The sequence below is a fragment of the Meleagris gallopavo genome, chromosome 8, assembly GCF_000146605.3.
Source record: "Meleagris gallopavo isolate NT-WF06-2002-E0010 breed Aviagen turkey brand Nicholas breeding stock chromosome 8, Turkey_5.1, whole genome shotgun sequence".
NCBI classification, from domain to species: Eukaryota; Metazoa; Chordata; class Aves; order Galliformes; family Phasianidae; genus Meleagris; species Meleagris gallopavo.
Window position 1 is genome coordinate 23,391,602 of NC_015018.2, and position 21,664 is coordinate 23,413,265.

Genomic DNA, 21,664 nt, shown 5'->3' on the forward strand with positions numbered 1-21,664 from the left:
TTGACCGAACAGGTAATCACATTAGCCTCTCAGATGCAGAACAGCTTCAGTCCAGCAGTCTCAATTTTACTCTAATTCCACAAAAGCTGATGTTACAGAATGCACATGTGATGGTCTCAGAGCTGGAGCACAACTCGTATTTTCATACTGCAAGAGGACTTTGTCATGCTGGCTAATTTTTGCAAATAAGCATTTAAGTTGTAAATTGAAAACACTTGGATCGTAATGTCAGCAAGAAAATAAAACAAGGACCTGATTTTTCTGTGCTTCATTAAAGCCATTTGTAATGCCTCTTATTAATTCATGGCATATCACTAAAGATATCATCCAGCACACTATAGCATAACGACCCCTTCTGAGTGGCTTGAGTTACTGTTTAAAGACAGTATTTCCTTCCCACTTCTGATTTTCTATTTGCCAAGGTCTGCCCTTGGAACACACAGATATTTTCTTGTCCCATTTACTATGAGGAGCCCTAATGGTGCTCATCACCTTTGGGGGAAGCAAAGCGCCTCATGAGTTCAGCCGCCTGTGGGGAGTGTTTCAGTGCTGTGTGCATGACAAATTAGCCACACAACTCATGACTGGCAACTACAGTTGCATGTGTAATCTGCTAGACATGGTACTAGAGATGTGCCCCTTGGGGTTTTCTTGGCTCTGATGTATAACAGCACACCACAGAGGCTTTGTTACACCCCCATCTCAACTTCTGTACTTAGAAAACCTTCAGGCTGCTTTCGATGCAGTTCTTCCACTTCAGGTTTTCAACACATGCCTTTTGATATAAGTGACAAGAATAATAAAGCCTGTCTGGCATTCAGATCTTAAACTCTGAAACACAAAGCACAATACAATCTTTTTTTTTCCCCTATTTTTTTAAAAGCGAATCACATCTCATCTTCTTGGGAGATTACTGCTTTTCAAATGAAATTCACTCTTGGGATAAATAGGCTCAGCTAATGTAGTAGAAAGGAGCTGAAGAAACCAGCTGCAGTCCCGCAGAGCAGCCCCACAAGATCAGTAATGAGCCCCTTTGCCTCTCAGCCTCCTCACCAGTGTGCTGGTTTATCAACCCAAGTGCAGCCTTGTACAATGGGAAAACTTAAATAATCATTCTCCCTGCTAGCAGTGTACGTGCTTTCCCTATGGTGTAACAGCTTACAATTGCACTGTAAAAGAGCTGCTTTACTCTCTTTACTTAAATTATACATTATCCTTTCCTTGAGACAGCTATCTCAGAATTTAAACTTCTCATGGCTAACATTATTTTTCAGTCCTCTCTTACCAGAGTTGGGGATTAAAGACTTGAAACAGCAGTAGGTGCATCTCATGCTCTGTTTAGGGTAGTAGCAGCACATTGCAGACTGTTTTTCATCCATGTACACCTTGTACTTTTCCGTTGTTATGAAGGTTTTGTAGCTATCTGATGACATAGTTTAAAAACATAAAATAAAACAAGCCCAAACGACACTTTTCTTATGTATTGTATAAACATCAGGCTTACATTTGTGGCAGCTGAAGTTTATCAAACTGATCACAGGTTTGGATTGGGATTCTCCAGGCTAATTCCCAGATGCTGTCCCTGACTTCAGTTTCCCTCACTGTTCTCAAGAGGACATCTCAATACTGGCTTCAATCTTATCCTATGCAAAAAAAAACAAAACAACTTGACAAACATTTGTTGAAAATACAGGCTTGTTACAAATGAATTAAACCTAGGAAGCAGTCGTCTTTATTTGCATTTTCTTCCCATATTAGTTCTAAGTATACACATGGACACTGTGTTCTCAGTATTAAGATTTAAAATTTCCACCATGTCCCATTTAATCTTTAATTTCCTTGTTCACTGTTTTTACTCTCTCAACCCCTTCTAAAGCCAAATGGTAATTTTATTTGGCTGCACACCCATTAGAGAAAGTAGAAAACTTTAATAGCCAATACCCCAACTAGAACATTTGATAGGTAGACTGTGAGTTGTGAAAAAGCATTGATAAAATCTTATGAAAAGTTAGCTGTAGAACTGCAGTTAGACCACAAATGACAAAAACACAATCTTAACACTACAAACTACTACCACAGTGAAGTGCATTAGTAGTTCTCTTTTACTTAAAGACACTTTCATACAAAAGCAAAGTGGTTTCCCCATCACATAAAAACTTCTTTAGGAGGTGCGTTTTTGGATCTCCTGAGCATCATGGGCAGATACAAGAAGTATTTTTCTTTCTCAGTCACTCTCAGCTTAGGCTTTGCAAGGCAGTAACTGAGATGTTTGGAAAACCAAACACCTTGTAGGATGTTTATTGCTTGGAAAAAAAGAATGACATTGTCCAAAACCAGAGAACTGGAAAGCAGGACCTGCCATAAGCATGCTTTTCCCCTGTGGAGTGTTGGGCAGTGCCACTACCTGCTATGCTATTCAGGTAACTTCAGTCATCTATTTGGATCCATCAGATTGCAACAGCATCTGGGTGACAACCACGTTGTCCTGAATATTTTGATCTTTAAGACACACTAGTGGCCAATTCCTATGCTAGCATCTTGTTTTGAGCATGAAAAGAATTGGTCTTTTAGAAAAGACTTGCAGAACACAGGAACTGTTAAGGACAGTGACAGGAATGCAGAGGAAGAGCATATACATATTGCTGTGCTCCAGATAAATTTGTGCAGCTGTTTATGATAAACGTTCCCTTACTCCAATTTTTTCATGCCTTCATTTCCTCCCTTTCTTTCTATTTACAGAAAATAAATAGTACAAGTCCTTGCTTTCAATTACATGCAGCACCTGCTGCCTGTTCTGAAACAGATGTCTGAAGCATCATTAGGCAATTATTTCCTAGCCTTTTTCAGTGGGACTAATTTCAAACATCTTTTTGTTAAATCCTCCTCCCTCTGCTTCCTCTCTATTTCTCATCCTTTCCTACATTCAGAGTTCCAAGAAAAATTCCTCTCTGTATCAGTTTGTCAGTTTGCTCCTGTTCTGTTTGTTCTGGATCTGTACCACAGAAGAACAAAGAGGCTGTAACTACTCTGAACCAGGAATTAAGTTCAAGAGACAGTATTGGAGAAAAAAAAAGACAAGGTGAGGGAAGAAAACAATAAGGGAGTATTAGTCAGCAGTGGAGGCAGCAGTTTCAGAACACCAGCTGGCTTGTAATGGTTCAGGTTTTGTGGACGTTACAGCAAAGAAGTTTTATGCACATGCAAGAACAACTCCTACACTCTCAATGTGAATGACTTAAGTTTTGGCAGTAGGAGAAAAAACGAACTCCAAGCACCCTTTTTCATTTCTTTACCACCTTGTATACTGGCAAGAAAGCACATTTTAAAATTGGGAAGGCCTGTAGGGCTTTCTGTGATGACTATTTTTGGGGAAGGCATTTGTGGGAACCAATCCCTCCCTCTTGTTTCCAAATATCACCATAGTACTTGGATGAGGTCTCCGCTACTGGGAGGAATCACAAACGTCCCAGCTCATAACAGACTTGCACATGCTTCATTTAATCACATTGACTGTTATGCAGAGGCATCTATTTGTGATTTCTCTTACCATTCTCCTAGCAGAGATAAGACAACTTTCTGCTCTGCTTTTCTTTATTATCTTTTTAATTTTCGCAAATTAAAGTAAGTAAATGTCTCAGCCTATCAAAGAAGTAGTTTAGCTGCAACTATTCCTCCAGTTGTTAAGAAAGACAAGCAGATGTTTGGGCCCATACATGCTCACACATTCACAGCTTGCTCATCCCAGGCTAAGCTGGCAGACAGCTCCAGTTCTAGCTTGTAGGAAGGAGTGCTCATTCTTCCAATCAATAACAAAAAGCAAGCTAAAACAAGTGCTGTAGGACATGTTGTGCCAGGTTAATTGGCACCACACTGTTTGGTGGTTCAGCACTTGTTGAAAATTGTTCCTTAAGGTTATTTCTTCCACTGGCAAATGCCAGGTTATGCTATGTTCAGGCAATCTTGTTAATCTGGGCCTATTTCAACTTGTAAGTTACTGTGGCTAAATTAGTATATTCTCCACTGTGCATTTAAAATATATTAGCAGGAACAGGCTGGTGGCATCCCTAACAATTCATTACACAACTCTCTACCTTGATAGAGATGCTGCAGTTTCCCATCACGCTCGTCTGCCTTGGGGAGACCTCTGCCAGCAAACTTCAGGAAAAAACAGTCCATTCAGTTCTATAAAGAGCACTGCAGATCAAGTAAACAAGTAGTTCTCACTGCAGAAGTAACAATTTTTTTTCCTTGTGATCACCTTGTGTGTGATTTCTTTCTTATCGTATGACAATTTCTTCCTTCCCCTTACTGTTGGCACTCACTTGGCTCCCCTGTTCTATCAGTGCATCCACTTTCTAAAAATGTGCAAGACTGTAAGATCTTCAGGTTCTTCACGCCTGTTAACTCACCAACAGAGTACAAAATCACTTGGGACAGTGTGACAGAATTTGACAAATGCTCAGACAGCATAATTACATCAAACACAGAGTATAATGACAGTTTCTCATTTAAAAAATATCAGTCTAAAAGAGGAGACATTACCTAGAAGATGCACAAACTAAAAGTCTACATCAACTTGACAGAATACCTATATGATAAAATTTGCAGAAGGGCTTGAAAGTGTCAGGGGGAGGCAGATGACTTCTGCCACCTGGAAGAACAACTTGTACTTACTGCAGTTTGGGCAAGATACAGGTGTTTTAATGTTTAATTTTATTTGTTTCATACTTAGACAAAAGCAAGAACTCACACCTAGAAACCTTCAGGGTTTTCCTGAAATTGCAGTTTGTTCTTGCTGCAGCCTACATGGTGAAAGAAAGATCAAGGCTGAAGGAGATGATGTCTGCCTCTTCTGGTACCTGGACAAGCAGCAAAGCACAGCCTGCTGGAAACTGAATGGGCTGTGAACAACATCAGGTTGGTTAGTTGGAGGGATTACGCTGATACTTTCAGTTGCCAGCAGCTGACAAGTATATTTGAGTTAGGAAAGATAAAGGGAACAGAATGGGGAGGAATGGAGTTTGACCACAATCCGTGGTATAGAGATAAATGATGAGACTCCGAATAAAATGAAAGGCCTGAAAAATGACAATTAGAGGAGAGAGCGGAGAGCAGAAATAGGTGGAAAAAATTGGGGAGAAACCCTCTGTGCCTGAGAGGGCACATTGCTGGGAATTAAACCCAAGATTTCTGACTCAACGTTTTCCTGCTGCCAACCAACATCCACAAAAACATTTCTGTAAAACCAGGGCTCCTCCTAGAAGAGGGTAACTAATTATTATAACTACTCTTTTATCTCCTGCAGCTGAACTTTTGTTTGCTCACCAGTCTGCAGAGTTGGAACAGGAGAGATGGAGACTATGCTGAAAGAGCAATAAGAAACACAGTGCTACACTGAAAAAGGAAATTTCAAAATTCAGGTTGCCTGTGCTGTCTGAACTTGCTCCCTTTTCATTTAGAAGTATAAAATACTGGGGACATCTTTTCCCCAGTAAGCCCAGGATCAGCTTACTCTCAAAGTAAAGCAAATAGCCTTTACTTGACAAGCAGATTTTCAGTACTTTGTCTCACTTTCCACACAGCTCCATGACTTACTGGCTGCTCATTTATGAACTCTCATTCTGAATAACGAATTAGCAACTTCTCTGTACAGCATTCATTGCTGAAATAAGCAATTATAGACAGATCCACAAAAGTAACAGCTCAGGTTCATATAGCAAATCATTTTCATTTATTACTTAAAAAGAAAAGCTTCAGTTCTCAGGTAGTTTGCATACGTGCCCTCATGGGTACAAACATACTGTCCAAAGAATTGATAACAAGTTCAGAAATCATCTGGATTTCTACTTTCAGGAAGCCATCATTTGCACTAGAGGACCCCTAATGACTTAATGAGGGAACAGGATTCAGCAAAAGCATTCTATACAAATATGAATCAGGATACCGTAATTGCCTCATAGGACATGGAGATCAGAAAGACGTGACAGGCAAAGCAACATGCATGAAAGAGTCAGAGAAAGATAAAGCTGATAGTAAAAGCAGGATTAGAGCTAAATCATGCTCCAGCCTCTAGCCTTCATTCACACATTACCACTCAGCCACAGAGTTCTCTAACATTTCTCACCTGCAGATCTCAAGAGTTTTTAATGATTGGTGTTATCAAAAAACAGGGCTTGTGTCCTACAACATAGGGAACCATATTATCCACAATTTACAAAGAGGGAACTGAGGCATGAAGTTAACTATTTTTCCTCTCACGTAAGCAGATCTGAGGAACTGTAGGCAGAATTATGAACTGTAGGCAGAATTGTTCTGTCCTTTGTCTCCTCTCCAGAAAAACAGTCAGCTTGCATTCTGCCAGAATATTGAGATATTAAATATTAAGATTCTATGGTAATTTTTTTTCTAAGGAATTCCATTTCTATGGAAACACACATTTTTAAGGTAATGTAAAAATGCTGACTGCTTTTAAAACCTCCATTTTACTTACCTGCCTTTTACTGCCATAACTGTTTCTATGGAAACTAGAACTGGCCACGAAGCAGTCCAACATGAATTCTCACTTGTCAGTTTTACCTTAAAGTGCCACCTTCAAAGTCCTTTAATAAACCAGTAATGGCTGCATTGCCTAAAGAGTTTTCAAATTAAACAAAAAGAGAAAGCGTGCTTTCACTGAATGTTCCACACAATATTTTGTAGGTGTGGTCTAAATCTAAGAATTTTTTTTAACAGCGTGCATGATATGACTTTGGTTAAGGATATGATCTGTAAACAGAGAGACAGTTTATTAGCAGTAAAAGCCCTAGTGTGTGTAGTTCGACTTACATAAAGGTGACTTATACCAATATGGGTATGTCTAGACTGCTGTCACAGAAGCATACTGTAGAGATGCTGAGTAAACAGGTAAATCAGCCTAATGTGAGCTCTGTGCTCCCACAGCTAGCTGGGGTACTTCTGTGCAGGCATATGCATAGGGTATTCCCTCTAAGTGCAGGAGGGGGAATGTACTCAATCAGAGTAAGTGTTAGTCTGTGCTGGGTGGCTACTGAGGAGAAAATAAGGCACAACTATTCCACACTATTGTTCATAATTACAATCTGCATAACTTGAAACTAGGCCATTCTGTTAAGTTTTACCTCGACCTTTTCAGTCTTGTAAAAAACTGAAAACTCCCTTGTGTTCATTCATGTTATTTCCCTAATCCAAGTGAGAAAAATCCCTTCTTCCAGTTCTTGAGGAACAATTTCCAACAGAATACACCCTTTCAAGAGTTGAGTATTGCCAGCAAGGACCAGCTTAAAAACTTCAAAGGAAAGGTTCTTTCCAGAGTGACTGATCTGTCTTTCCTGAGAAAAGCTCCTCACTCTTCATCTCTAAGGCTTCAAAGTTATCAGTGCTTTTAAATCACACAGAGGCAGGACAGACAGGGCACACTTTTTGTCTGCATTAATCTATGGTGCTTAGAAAATAGGAGGTCAGGAGTTTCAGGCAGATTTCATATATAGAAATACGTTCAGGTCCATATTAAGATCTGACTAGAAGATACCTAACTCTAAGTACAGCAGTTAACGCTGGGAGTAGTGGCAGCTTGCAGGGAAACCAGATATTAAGCTCTGCAGCAAGCAGGGAAATGACAGTGAAGTAACTCACAGTTTTCCACTATGAACACATACACCATCTCTACAAAGCTGGGGTTTTCCACAGGTCTCTGAATGCAAATGCCAAATAATTCATCACTCCTTTCTCTTAGTCTCACTGAAGCCATGGCTTGGAATGAGGCATATAATATAAAAACAAAGCAGAAACCTGGCACACGAGGCTACTCACTGGCTTTCCTCATGCATTCAGTTTATTTTTCCCTGCTATGTCAACCCTTATAGGGCTTCACAACTACATCTGCCTCCTGGAAGCCTGCTGTTTCAACTGTTACAGGGAAGGTGCTGAGCAGAAAGAAGGAATATATTCTTCCCTTCCCACTTTTCTCAAATTAATAATGGTATCGTCTCCACACTATTAAACGGATGACTTAGATGATCCCCTGCAGCAAGAAGCCCTCCAAGCACAGATGCTGAACAGCTCCAGGTTTTGAACAGTGGCACATAACAGAGTTCTGATTATTCCAGGTCAAATGTCTCGCATGGCAACCTTTTTCAGGCCAACATTACTTCATTCATGTCTTCTGTTCTGCTGCAAGCAAGGATATGGATAGCATTTTTCCTGAAAGCAACAAGGAAGAAGACAAAAGGCAATGGGAAGCATGGAGATCACAGTGAGTCTTGCTTGCTTTCATACTTTCTGCTTCAAAACACTAATTTTTTGCTTGTATTTTGTGATATACAAAGCAATTTAAAAATAAACAAAGACATTGATTTTGAAAACTTCTGGTCTGTACATAATCCAAAACAACATGCATCAGTAGTGCACATGGTAGCCAGGGGAATCCAGACAAGCTTTACAAGAAGTGGGGGATGCTGCAGAATGGGGAAGGGGTGCAGTTCCTCATTCCTGAAAATTACTTTTCAGAGGAAGGTGGGTCTATTTTAGTAGTGACAAAGCTATGCACATTCAGGAATACACACATATATATACACACATGGGTGTGCCAACATTACCAGGAAGAACAGGTAACCTTTAGATTGTTTGCTTACAGGTGCTTTTCCTATTGTAAAGTATTTATAAAAAGAACAGCTATCACTGTAAGGAAGGATCACAGCATCAGTCTTTAAGTCAGAAAGATGAGTCCTGGTGTGACCACTGCTGCAAACAGTACTCTTTAGCAGTGACTTCTCTTTAAGGCTCACTGGATGTAGATGTGAGAAAGGCCAGGTCACATCTCACTGCTAATCAGGGAAGCACATGCAGGCAGAAGGCCTGTGGTCTCTTCCAGCTCCCCTGCTATAGAAGGGTGTCCAGAATTAGTTAGATACAACATTCCCCAGTAACAATGAGGAAGTCAGCAAGAATATTAAAACAAATATTGGGACAACTTCTCAGAAGCTGGACAAAACTTGCAGTTACAGAAGCGGCTCTTTTTTGCCCCCACTGAGAGCACAGTAGGTAATAGCTTTTAACTGCCAGAGTTCTGTTTGAGACATTCCTTATTCTTTTTACTTTACCCTGACTGGACAAGAACTAATGCATCTTATCTTCCCTCTTTAAAATGCCATATAATATCCATCCATAGTGCTGACAATATCGCTGTTGCTCTCCAGCAGTTCCAAAACACGTTGAATCACCACTTCAGCCAGATTGGGATTGTAACTCTGCCGAACACAACGCAGGACATGAAGAAAATGGCAGCCTTTTTCAGCATCTGCAGGAAAAAAAAAGAGAAAAACATAGCCAAGCATGAAGGAGAGACCTTGGCCTAACTGCCTCCTTTTAAATATCATAATCCAAATAAATATTATAATCCAAATAAGTTGGGAAAAGCCAACAAACAAACAAAAAATGGCACGAGATGCATGTATTCAGAAGAAAGAGATAGAGTCTGTGCCAGCAGTTCTCCAATCACCAAACATCCCTACAGATCTCACTAGGAGGTGTCAGGGCAGTAACACTCATCATGAGTGTGAATGACAGCTAATATATGGAGCTCATATAATACAACATGACAATGAGGATAACTTCAGGGGCACCTCCAGAGCCCTTCTATGCAAACCACCTACTTTCTGCAACTGCAGTTCATCACAGAATCATAGAATTGTTTGAGTTGGAATGGACCTTACAGGCCACCAAGTCCAACTCCCCTACAGCAAACAGGGACACTGACAGCTAGATTATGAACAGAAGAAACCAGATACAAAGTTCTTTTGCCCATATCCAGTATTAAAAACATTTAGAACAGAAGGCAGGCCTATGGCCAGATGTGACTGCTTTCCCAATGCTGGCATCTTGTGGAAGAACTGTCACAGTGCAACCTTCATTCAACTAGAGATGCAATCCCATTCATACACTTCACACTTCTCAAACAATTGCTGGAGTAGAAAGTCACAGAATTTCTCAAATTTATCTCATTTTAAGAGGAACAAACCCTGAAAAATGTACATCAGAACAGAAATATATCAAAATACAAGAGATTTTTTTCTCCTCCATGGCTAACAATGGAAGAAAAAATGTTACCATAAATGAAGCACATTAGCACAAGTGATTTTCCTTCAACTTACTCCACAGCTCATAAGGTAAATTGGACAAAGACACTGAGAAATTTGCACAGAGGTCTGGGATCAGGGAGATTCCTGTCCTTTGTTTTTGCTGCTTTTGTTTTTATTTTAGCCAATTCCTACCTGAGAATTGGCTAAGCCCCAAAACTGCCTTGGAAGCTGCCTAGAAAAGTCACTGGTAAATAGGAGGAGCTGCTCAGTACAGGTAAATACACAGCTCAGCCCAACTCCTATTAGACTATGGTTCAAGCAAGGATATTTCTTTAGAAGTCAGTGGCACAGCATGATGAAAGACCTTTGTGGCTGCTAACCAAAAACACATTCACCACCCTAGGATGGATAAGGACAGAGAACAGAACAACGCACCTACCCACTCTTAGTGACTGCTGATACAAACAAAGTGGGTACCTGCATTTTGCATTAGTCACAGGTTTGTCATAAGAAAGTCAGCATGCCCATCCCTGATCTACAGTACATAAATTTCAGTCTTGAATTAGTGACTCAGGTATTACCCAACAGTATAATGCATCTTTTGTTCTAAACGCTGGCAGAAAATAGCATTTCAGGGTAGTTGCAGGTATGTACAATAATTAAAGTAGCCCAGATACATGCCTAGGCATCAAATGAAATTTAATAGAATACACACTTTGCAGTGACGTTCCTCTTTCATTGACATGGAGTTTGTCTTTTGTCCAGGTAATTCAGGCTACGATTAACTGTCTTGCCTACTAGAATCTGAAGGGATAGAGTTACAGAGTAACTTCCACTTGCTGCATTTAAGCCTAAAAACAGAGTAAAGGAATTAAGAAAAGAAACAAGTCTGAATTAAGTCTACCATTTTGCAGCTCAGTCTGAAGTTCAATTGTACTGCCACATTTTTCTGACTGTCTTTAAGACTCTAGATAGACCCAGAGTGGACTCACATAAGTGAACTTCAAATTAGGCTGTTTAGAATTAGAATTACAACCAAGGGCTATCATGCTGGCATACTGAAAATCAAGGTTTGTGGAGCTCGGACTAGTCACACTAGGACTTTTTATTTGTACAACAGTTCCAGGTAGCTGGGTTGGTTCTGAAAAATGCATCAGAAAAAAAATTATTGGGGTGAAGCAGTGCCTTGAAAGCAAGCAGAGAATTAGTTGACCTGGATAGACAACTTTGGCTTATCATACAAAAAACAGTCTTGCCGTCACGGAAGGTTAGTGTTGTTCTTGAAAAATGGGTTAGAATTTCTTGCAGCAAACAAGGAAGCATTATCACACTTGAGGTTTTATCACATTCATATTTTCTCACTACGAGCCTCCTCACTATGCTTGCCAACCACCCAGCAGAGGGGGCCCAACAGTCACATTGATCTGCACTGCTGCAGCAATGCCCAGAGAACCCTTTTGGTTTTGACTGAAGCTTTTTGGTTTCCCTTCTCAAAATCCTTTGTTACCAGAAACCAGAACACTGAAATGACCCTTCTGAAAACCAGCAGAGAAAGAGACTGACTTGGGAATTGTGCTCTCTACAACAGGAAACTAAACAGATGGAAAGCTTCAAGAAAAACAGGAGGCTTTGCAAAGCAACTGCTATTATTTTTCTGCTCAGTATGAAAGATGACTCCGAGAACTAAAAGCTCTGCAAAGTTTTTTCTGTGACCCAACTACCAGTTTCTGTTTGCTGCTGGCTGGCCGAAATAACTTTTCCACCTATGACAGAGAACTGAGAATACTTTACCACTATGATAATGCATATCCAGCAGTCACTCACTGCCCTGTGTCAGTTGTATGCATGTTCTGGGTCTCTATATAGTGGGCCAATTACAAAAAAAAGATGTTTCCAAGAGAACTGCCTGATGCGTAAAATGGATGGAAGAATGATTTGCCTTTTACAGAGGAGGTATTTGTATTTGTTAATTGGATAAAAGATAAAAAAACAATATGACATGGCAATATCCTCAGGCAAATGAGACCCATCTTTACCTGCTTGCCCAGTAGCATCTACTTCCATCATCCCCAGAGATACAAAACTTCTGCTTCCATCTATAAACCACATCTACAACCGCACCACTGCTTAATGCAGCCAGCTGAAAACTCAAGTCATTTCACTTCACTAATCCTTTTTTCTCTCTACAGGATAACCATCATCAATCAGGTCCTACACACACCATTGTAATTATGATGGCAATTTAATATTATATCTTATATTCTAGTCAGTCATTTACTCTTTTGTACATTCTCACCCACAAACAGCTACACCTTAGCAGCAAAAGATCCCTGCTGACACATTCTACCCAATGAATTGAGACAATTCTCTGAATCAATCTGTACCTGTAATAAGCAGATAATCAAGCCAAGCACCAGCTACTGCTATGGCAATTAGACACAGTAAGGAACAGGGATCACTCTGAAACCAGACAAGCTACATGACATAAAAGAAGTGGATTGGTTTTTTTTTTTTTTTAACATTGAAATACGTACCTCTAAAGAACAACCACCTGAGCTCTTGCACTTGCTTAGAAACTTACAGAAAATATCCTACTGACATACGTGAATTTTATTGTTGACTTAATGGAGGCTGTCTATACTGCCACTTTTCTGTCAGCTCCCATAGAAAAACTGAAGCAGAAAGATTTGCTACCTACCCAAAGTGCAAAGCAACTGCTAGTAGGTGCTGACCTAACTTCCTTATATTTGTTTCCTCCCCAAATCTGTATATTTTCAAAAGATACAGATTTAAGATAATGGCCGCTTACTTCAGATGTGACAAGTTTGCTTCCTTCTAGGCACATGCTCTCTCACTCTGCTTACAGGAAGCTGCAGCCACACTTCTAATTTGCACTTACAGGAGCAAATTAGCTTCAAGTTCAAGGGTAAAGACAATAAGCAAACCAAATCTTGCATCAGGAGAGTTTGTCATCAACATATCACCAACTGCTCATCAGAGCCCCTAAAGCACCAGTACTCACGCCTGGGTTTTTGACAGTCTTCTTTAATCACATCAAGGGTCACTTTAAGCAGCTCTTTATCGTGGTCGGTCACCTGGAGGAAAAAATAGACTGCTATACATTGCCAGTTTATTTCACAGTAGACAGCATCAATATTAAAAAGGAATCCAAGGTTCTGATGTATTCTAAAAACTTACATCATCATAACTACAGTCTGCATGATACGCTGCCTCCAAGATTAATAATGAATGTTAAATTTTCAATTACCTTTCTTAGCAATGTTAGCAGCATTCAAGAGTTAGGAGAAGAGAATGAAATACTAGAATTCAACCCAAAAGAAGGGAGCTGACTCAAGGCAGCAGAATCCCAAGTTTCAACCTAACCCCAATAAAAAGACCTCTCCCGGTCTTCATTGTGCTCTACTGCATCAGCACACAGTTCAGTAACCCAGTAAACACTGACTGCACCTAGAAGAGCAGGAGAGCTGAAGAATGGTATTGATCTACAAAAAAAAAAAACAACCCAAAACAGCTCAGTGAGCGATATGGGGTAAAAACAACAGTGAAGAAAGCTGCAGACGAGGCTGATAAATATACATACAGCTTCTCTTTCTGAAATATTTCTACCTTAAAGCTATAAAATTGATACCATTGAAAAAGTTAGCAGTCTCTGCTCAATTCCTTACATGGTAGTACAAGTCCTTGGAGGTACTGGGTTTCTGGAAAACCACTCCTTTTTCTTGTAGTTTCTTTATTGCTTCCTTGAAAACACTGTGAATCCTTTTGGAGCTGGATTCACTTCCTGAATTCACCTGGATGGGAAGATAGGAGTGAAGCAGATGGTGAGAACTCTCAGCCCTACTGAAGCTGACAGTAACAGCTTCTGAAGACTTCAAGAGCAAATGAACTTTTGTTGTGATTTTATTATGCATTTTTATTCATTTGAAAATTCAGAAATCTTTTCTGTTACATACGAACTAACCAACACCTCAGGCTTGAAAAGAAAAAAAAAAAACAAACAATAACCCAGAAGCTGTACTGTTCTAAAGAAACCAGAAATCTTTAACTGCCTTCTTTGTATTTAGCAACTATTTAATTACATACTGAGAGTTCTTTTCTTTTGGAATAGACACATGATGCTTACAGAGAATTCAACTGTTAAGCTGATCAACTTTGATGATATTCAGACTTTTCCTGTAATAAAGGGATATGGGAAGAAGCCAGGAAGACCAGTGCTTTGTAAGGTGATATTGAGGAGGAATCCAAGTGCTGCAGATTCAATCTCCATCTCCTGATATGAAAATGTGGCAGTGTCCAAGGAAAACAAAAAACTGGTAATGGCAATATTTATTTCTTGTCCCTTGGACTCCAATTATTTATTTATTTATTTAACATATATTCTGGTCTTGCTTTTAAGAACTTCTCCATAGTTCCAATGAAATGAAAAGAGAAAGCACATGCAAGAAATTAAAGCAGGTATATAAGATAAGGAAAGAAAAGATATAGTTTATAAGGCAAGTGAGAAAACGAGTTTCTTGTGAAAGAACAACGTGCCTGGAAGCCTGTAACTGCGGAGGCTATTAGAAGAAAGGGCTCAGTACAGTGCTAAAAGGGTAGGAAGGAAGAAATGAGGGGAAAAAAATAGGGAAAAGCAGGGTTTGTTTGAAAGCAGAGCTAAAAGAGTGGGATGACAGAAAGGGAACTGGAAGAAAATGAATCAATGGTGGAGAAAAGACTGTACAGGTAGATAAGAGTAAGATCATAAGTTTACTCTTTTCCATCTCTATCAGCCTTACTGTATCTTTCAACCTCACATTTACCTACAAAGCCTGCTTCAGTTCCTCATTTGCTGTTTCCACATCTGCTGGGTACACACTGTGCTCCCTGTGATTTCCTTCAAGAAGACAGCTAAACTGTTTCCCACAAACAAACGTGATGAATGGAACCAGACCACACCAGAGCAACCAAAGCAAGATTTGCCAAGCCATGTTTTCAGCTGTTACCATAGATGCTCCCATTCTGACTTGAAGACAAGTATCAGATATCACATATCCTACTTCATTCAGCAGGGCAACTCAAAGAAATCTTGGGAGTGAAATAGGCAACCATCGTGCACCAGTATGAATTCACATGGACATATGGTAACACACACATTAGTAATGTAAGAATATCTTTTCACAAAACATTACTTTCATCCATTTGTAAGTCTTGAGTGAAACTCAGACTACCTCTAAGACTGGGAGCTGATGCTTCTAGCCAGGAACAGTTCACAGATCCAATGAGGCATGAGCACACTCCACATTTTTCTCCATGCCCTTCCCCTCAATGTTTCAACAGGCCATAATCACAGCTCTCTTTTTTCCTTCCTCTCTCTGTGCCCTACAGCAGCTAACTATCTTTTTTCCTCTGAAACTCTTTGCCAAAAATAATTACCTAATAGTTCGAGATATTTAACACAGAACAATGGCTATTATTCTCAGTCTTTATTGGCTTCAAGTTTTCTCCTGTTACAGAATTCAGTGTCTGAATATTTGTCCCCCTAGGCACCACAGCTATATCGGTTTGTGCAACAACAAACACTGCTTTCAACGACAAACTTGACCTTACATTTGGACATCATTCCAGTCACACCATTAATACTGCTATAATATTTCTCTTCATAATGCCTCCTACAATGAACTGAAGAAATAAACATTAAATGTGGTAGGAAGGGGTTTTGTTTGCAAATGTTTTTTTTTGTTTTTGTTTTTTTACTAAATGAAGAGTGAATATTTTCTCATAGAAAAGCACACTCATACCTAAATTTGATAGACTTTGCCTCTAACAGATGCAGGAATAAATCTTTAAAAATTTAAGAAACTGCTTGCAAAGCAACCACCTCAAGATTGATCAATTTTTAATGTGAAAGCAAACATTTGAGAAGAAAAAAAAGAATAAAAATATCTCCAAAGAAGCATGATAATTACTCAGTTTGGCTTAACAGTGAGATCCCGTCAGAAAAGGGAGATAATTAAAAACAGACTCTGTGTGAACTGACACACAGCTCTGCCTGGATGGATACTGAAACAGAATCACTGAGAGCGGAAGTCAAGAGATTGACAGAGAGAAAGCAGAGAGGCACGCTTGAGAGTGAGAAAATAAGCAAGCAGCTGCTATATCTCAGCATTCCCCCAAACATGTGAGTCCAAGGGAACAGGCTCAAGGGGAGAACGACTGCTGCCAAAAAACAAACAAGGGCTCTTGCCCTCTTTAGGGGCTTTAACAGTATCCTAAGATGGAAGAAGTTATTTTTCTCTAGCATGGACTAGAGTGCACTTCTACCTCTCTTATCTCTCTGAGTAAATCAACAATTTAACAGTTTCTTTGTGCACACAACCTAGAATTCCTTAATCTGTTCTTTTGTTCACCCCAAAAAATCTCCAACTTCTCATCCTGCCCATTCAAAAGTCAACAGCATGTCTCCTTAATTCCTTGTCACTTTCTTTTATACCAAACCAGGCCCTCATTTCTTCTGAGCTTGCACTGTCCCCCGAGAGGCAACGTACACTGACGCTTGACTGCTGAGCAGAGGTCTAGAGGAGGTTGGACACAGTGCCATACACAGACAAAAGAAATCTGAGACGATGAAATCCTAGCTGATTTCACATTCCTGCTTTTATTTCAGGAGATTGAAAAACGCTTGCATTTCAACAGTTATAAAAACTTGTCTTTTGTTGTTAAAGTAGTTCCTTCTGAGTCACAGCTTGTTAACTATCGCTTTACTTTTATGAAGCTTTTCATCCAAGAAAATTCAAAGCATTTTCAGGTATTAAGTAGTTTAACTGCTGATCCTAAGCAATAGCAAGATTTGAATCTGGATTTTGAATTAACCCCTCGCAATGTTCACACACCATCTTTCAAAACATCTCCCCTCTGGCAAAGCTAAAGTTTCAGAAAGCACAGTTCAAGGTTCTCTGAAGTGCTGACAGCAGCTGTTCCCCCCAGCTCTCCCAGATCAGATTCTTTCTAAAAATGAAGCTGTACATTCAAACACAGGAGCACCCTAAAATCATTCACCACCTTTGTAAAGTGCACCTTCTTCCCTTTATCCCCCAGCTATTGAATGATGATTTTACCATCCAGAGCTTCCCTCCCAGGGCCAGCCAGGAAACATGCAGCAAAGCCAACAGAATGCATGTCTCCAGAATTAAACTGGTATTTCAACCCACATATTCTAGTTGGTGGCCTCGCTTAGTTTAGTGGACTGGTGCTGTGCAACCAATTATTCCCTTGACAGCAAAGTAAACTTCCTGTACAATCAATAATTGGTCAGAGAATGAGGTGGTACAGGAATTAGGTTGAATGCTGAAAGTATATAATTGGCTCTTTATGAATCACGACACACCCTGATTGTGTTAAAGTTTCCTGGTATAACCACACCACTGTGATACTACTAATAGAAACCGTGCTTTGCAATTTCTCTTTAAGCCTTAGTTTAGACAGGTGACAATTTTAGTGACAGTGATGATAGTGGTTCCGGACGTGTCAGTACTGAAGTCCTATAATAAATAAGCTTTGCTATGTTTAAAGTAGCAGTGAGTCTTCCTCTAAAAGCAAGAAGACAAGCGCTGACATCCAGAACGTATAAAACAAGGCACTGTGTTATACCTACAGTATAGTGTGCATGGCCATAGTAAGCATAAATAATGCAGTAAAACTCCTTGCTTCAACTACCTGTCATTGCTGACCTTGAGATAACATTCAAACCAAAAGAAGCGCAAAGAGCAGAGTTTGGAAAACACAACCAAGTTCAAGCTAGTGACATGCATGAAGTGGAATGATAGTACTAAAATAGCTTATGCGTGGAAGAAGTAAGAAAGAAAGGTTAATCAAGACTGGCTGGCTGCAAATTGAATCTATTCTCATTCAGAAACTGCACATATCAAGCTCACATGAACAGATTTACTTTTTTTTTCCTGAAAAGAACAAAAAATTAATTGCCTAAGTCCAGCAAGGGAAGGCTAACACTTAGAAATAGAAGGGGTACTGGTTATTGAAATAAAGCTTCACTATTTTATTTACTACAAAATGGCATAACATAACTTCATTCTACACTAGCAGCACCCTTTATCCATTTGGTTTAAGAGAGATGCAAAACTGAAGACTACAGAGGGAAGGAAGGGAAGGAAGAAGGATAGAAATCAGATTTCCCTCTTATTTTTTGTGAATCAAACTGGGTACTTGACCCTTTGCCAATTGAGGGAAGTAACACTTTCAAGAGACTGAGCAGAGGAACAACAAAATACATTTCAAGAGCATTACTAGGAGCACTCTTAAGGCATTCAGGTCACTTGACAACTGAATGTTGTTTCTTATGCAAAGAGATATAAGCCTCTTTGCAAGGAATTAATACTAAAGGGCAATGGGGAGAACTGCAATTTCTAAATAAGCATCTGTGTGCCCAAATTCCTGGGACATACACTCACGCTTTTGCATCAGGGTCAGGAGCAACAGCTATTAATTACTATGACAGTTCCTCATGACTATTAGCAATGCTGATGCTGGAGGAGGAGGGTTGTGCCTTTATGTTTGCTCTGCACCAGTTCCTACTTAGAATGGCTTTGCAAGTCTTTCATCTTAATCTTTCTATAAATGCTAAAACTTCAGAGATGGACATTTCCAGCATCAGTTACAATGAGCACAACTTCCTTATATGCACAGACTTTGAGAACTCTTTAATATTGTTCCAGCTGGTTTAAAAAAATACCCTGTCCCATTCTGGATATTTTAGTAACAAATTTTTCCTGTCACAAATCCTACAAATTCCTGTCCTTGTTTATATCCACAATTGCTTTAAAGCAAACAACAAAAAATGCCCTTAAAAATTAAAGAAACAGTTATCAAGAAGCAGTTATCAGAAACAGTTCATCGAGGCAAACAAGAATAGAGATTGTTTTCATTATTATTTAACCTCATCTGCAATGGACTGGCCTTTGTTGTTTATTTTTAAGAATTAAACAAGCATTATCTATTAACATAACACAACACTTATGTCTTTACAACGTATGTCAAAATCAGGCTCTGAAATGACTGCCATTCTGTATTTCTCTACAGAAAACCAGAAAGTAAACAAGTGAGTCACAGTATTCTGGTTTAAATGTCGAAGTTGCCATTGGTAACAAGGTTAAATTCATGACTGTTACTTTTGCAGAAGTTTGTCACTCCAGTAGAGAGCCTGGCTTGCAATTTATCCAAATACCAAAAATAATATGAAGCCATTTTACAAAATGTTTTTGTTCTATCATTTTGTAGTTCATCAAGACCATGGTATCTCACTGGAAAGCTTCTTAACAATTTGGCTATGTACAACTGCACGTAAACAGACTTCATTTAAATCCCACCTTCTGATCCTTTCAGTCACAGCATTCCACAAGGCCATACACATTTAACTGGGAATCTGTCCTCCCTTTTCCCATCGGGGACATCTGCTCCAAAGAGCCCAAGTACCTTTAAAAGGATCTCCTTTTCCAATAGTGACATTATTCACAGATTTAGGTGAGTTAGACTAGAAAGTTACTCAGCTCACATACAAGATCACCCTTAACAATAGAATTGTAGCTTTCTTCACTCCAGTTTTAAATATCCCAAGTGACAAGGCTTCTCAAACCCCGGAAATAATTTGTGCAGAAAGCTAAATCAGGAATAGGCATTTGTAGTATTTCAAATATTATTACAATATTAATATTGTATTTCAAATATTATTATAAGGCATTAATTTCTTAGCTGATCGCTTAGACTTTCAAAAATGACATGGTTTTCCCCAATAAAGAACTAGAAACAAATACTTTCACTCACCTGGCAGCTGGGACTAGATTTAGGCCCATCAGCTAGGGATACCAGAGAATGAATTGTTTCCAACTCCTGCTGGTAAAAGGTCTGAATTTTGTTTTCTAGTAGGAAGTCTCTCACTTTCTCATGCAGCGTTTGGACTAAGAAATCCAAGCCTTCTGGGCCACTACAAAAATACAGAAAACAGATTAAATAAATAAATAAATAAATAGAGAAATACGTTACAGTTTTTAATAACAATTGTCTGAGCGTAGCCAGATAGACTGGTTTTAAAAGATCAGAAGGTATTTTACTGCCCTTAGACAGGAAGGAGTTTGAATCTGAAATCCTAAGGCAGACCATTTTAAAATGCACTGAACACCACGGTTCAGATTCCCTTGCTCCAGATTCCCTTTCTGTCAGAGATGCAAAAGGTCTGTCTATGCACAGCATTTTAATGTCTTACTAATAATCAGTTTGGTGCTTTTTAATTCTTTTCTCAGCTCATGGACAGGTATCTTATCTGTACGGATTGTTAATTGTTCAGAGAAAAGAAGGCTGCTATTGTATGATTGTGCAGAGTACAAATCACAGTGGGACCCTGTTCTACCTTCCTCCAGTTATTACATTAACAAATAAGCATCAATAGAATCTCACACTTTGCCTTTAAACCAGTCTGGTTACCACATTTACCTCTGTCCAGCCCCTGGGCTTTGGAAAGGTTTATCATAAACTTCTCTATACAGGCAGGGGAGCTCCAACATTCTTGAAATCTGAACATCACACACAGGATCATCCACCTTATCTGAAGCAGGAAAAAGAACAGTTGTACTTGGCTTTTAAACAAGCAAACCTCAGGCGGCACAACAAAGTTCCACATGTCAGTATTAAATTGACAGATTTTGTTTGTTGCTGTTGTTACAAAAACCAAACCAAACCACAAAGGTCACTCCCACTTTTACAGTCTAGGAGGTGGTAAGTGATCTGTCGTGGTGCAATGCAAACTGTTCTTTTGCCTGATAACTGAGAATTGGGTATTCTACCTGAAATAGATGAAGTTAGCACACAGTAAGGAACTTTATTTGTGCTGATGTTAAAGCAATTTAGAGGTTATGTGAATTTTGTGGACCTCCTTCAATAAAACAATGGTTTTATTACCAACCCTTCAATAGTTTATATATTCATAAAATTTCTGTTTGGAAAGGAGGGCTTTCAGATTTTGCAAGAGCTGAAAAAACTAATTTTTTCTCTTTCTTTTTAATCTGAACTACATAAGGTCTTTAAAAGACAGGCTTCCCCAATTACACAGTAGCACAGACGCTAAGGAGAAAAGCTGTTATGCAACTGGAAGATCCTAGGATATAAATAATTGATTGTTACCCAAAGAGCTTTGAGATACAGGTCAGCACCCACAGGTCTCTGACTGAGTGACTCAAAAGGGGGAATAATTATCAGGCATTTTGTAGAGTCAGAAAGTTTAGCAAAATGGGCCTTAATGTAAAAATGTGACAAACTGTTGTCTGTCCTTGGAATGGATGATGTGGGCTGTAAACAACAACTGTTTCTTCAAAGCAGTTAACATTCTTGGTTAAGTGTGACACAGAAGTTCATAATTTTATTTCCAATGAGTTTTGGCTGTTCTATTTCAATACAAAGAGAACTGAAGAGCACTCACAGATATCCAGTTATAGTATCTTGTATATTCTTGTATACCTTCTATTCATCTGTTATAAACCTTTCAGGAATTCCTCTTGTATAGGTAG

The 21,664-nt window shown here is 39.2% G+C and overlaps 1 protein-coding gene across 4 annotated transcripts in view; it reads right to left on the reverse strand.

The window, feature by feature from the left end:
* Positions 1-2,054: 2,054 nt before the first annotated feature.
* The window catches only part of STN1 (STN1 subunit of CST complex), a 44,935-nt gene continuing 25,325 nt past the window's right edge, over positions 2,055-21,664 (reverse strand). For all 4 annotated transcript variants that reach the window (XM_010714672.3, XM_010714670.3, XM_019617777.2 and 1 more), the window contains 5 exons: positions 20,595-20,706; positions 19,929-20,088; positions 13,781-13,906; positions 13,117-13,189; positions 2,055-9,313 (listed from right to left, as the gene is read on the reverse strand). In XM_010714672.3, coding sequence (XP_010712974.1) covers positions 9,156-9,313; positions 13,117-13,189; positions 13,781-13,906; positions 19,929-20,088; positions 20,595-20,706 — 629 coding nt within the window. In that variant the 3' untranslated portion in view covers positions 2,055-9,155. The remainder of the gene's footprint in view (positions 9,314-13,116; positions 13,190-13,780; positions 13,907-19,928; positions 20,089-20,594; positions 20,707-21,664) is intronic.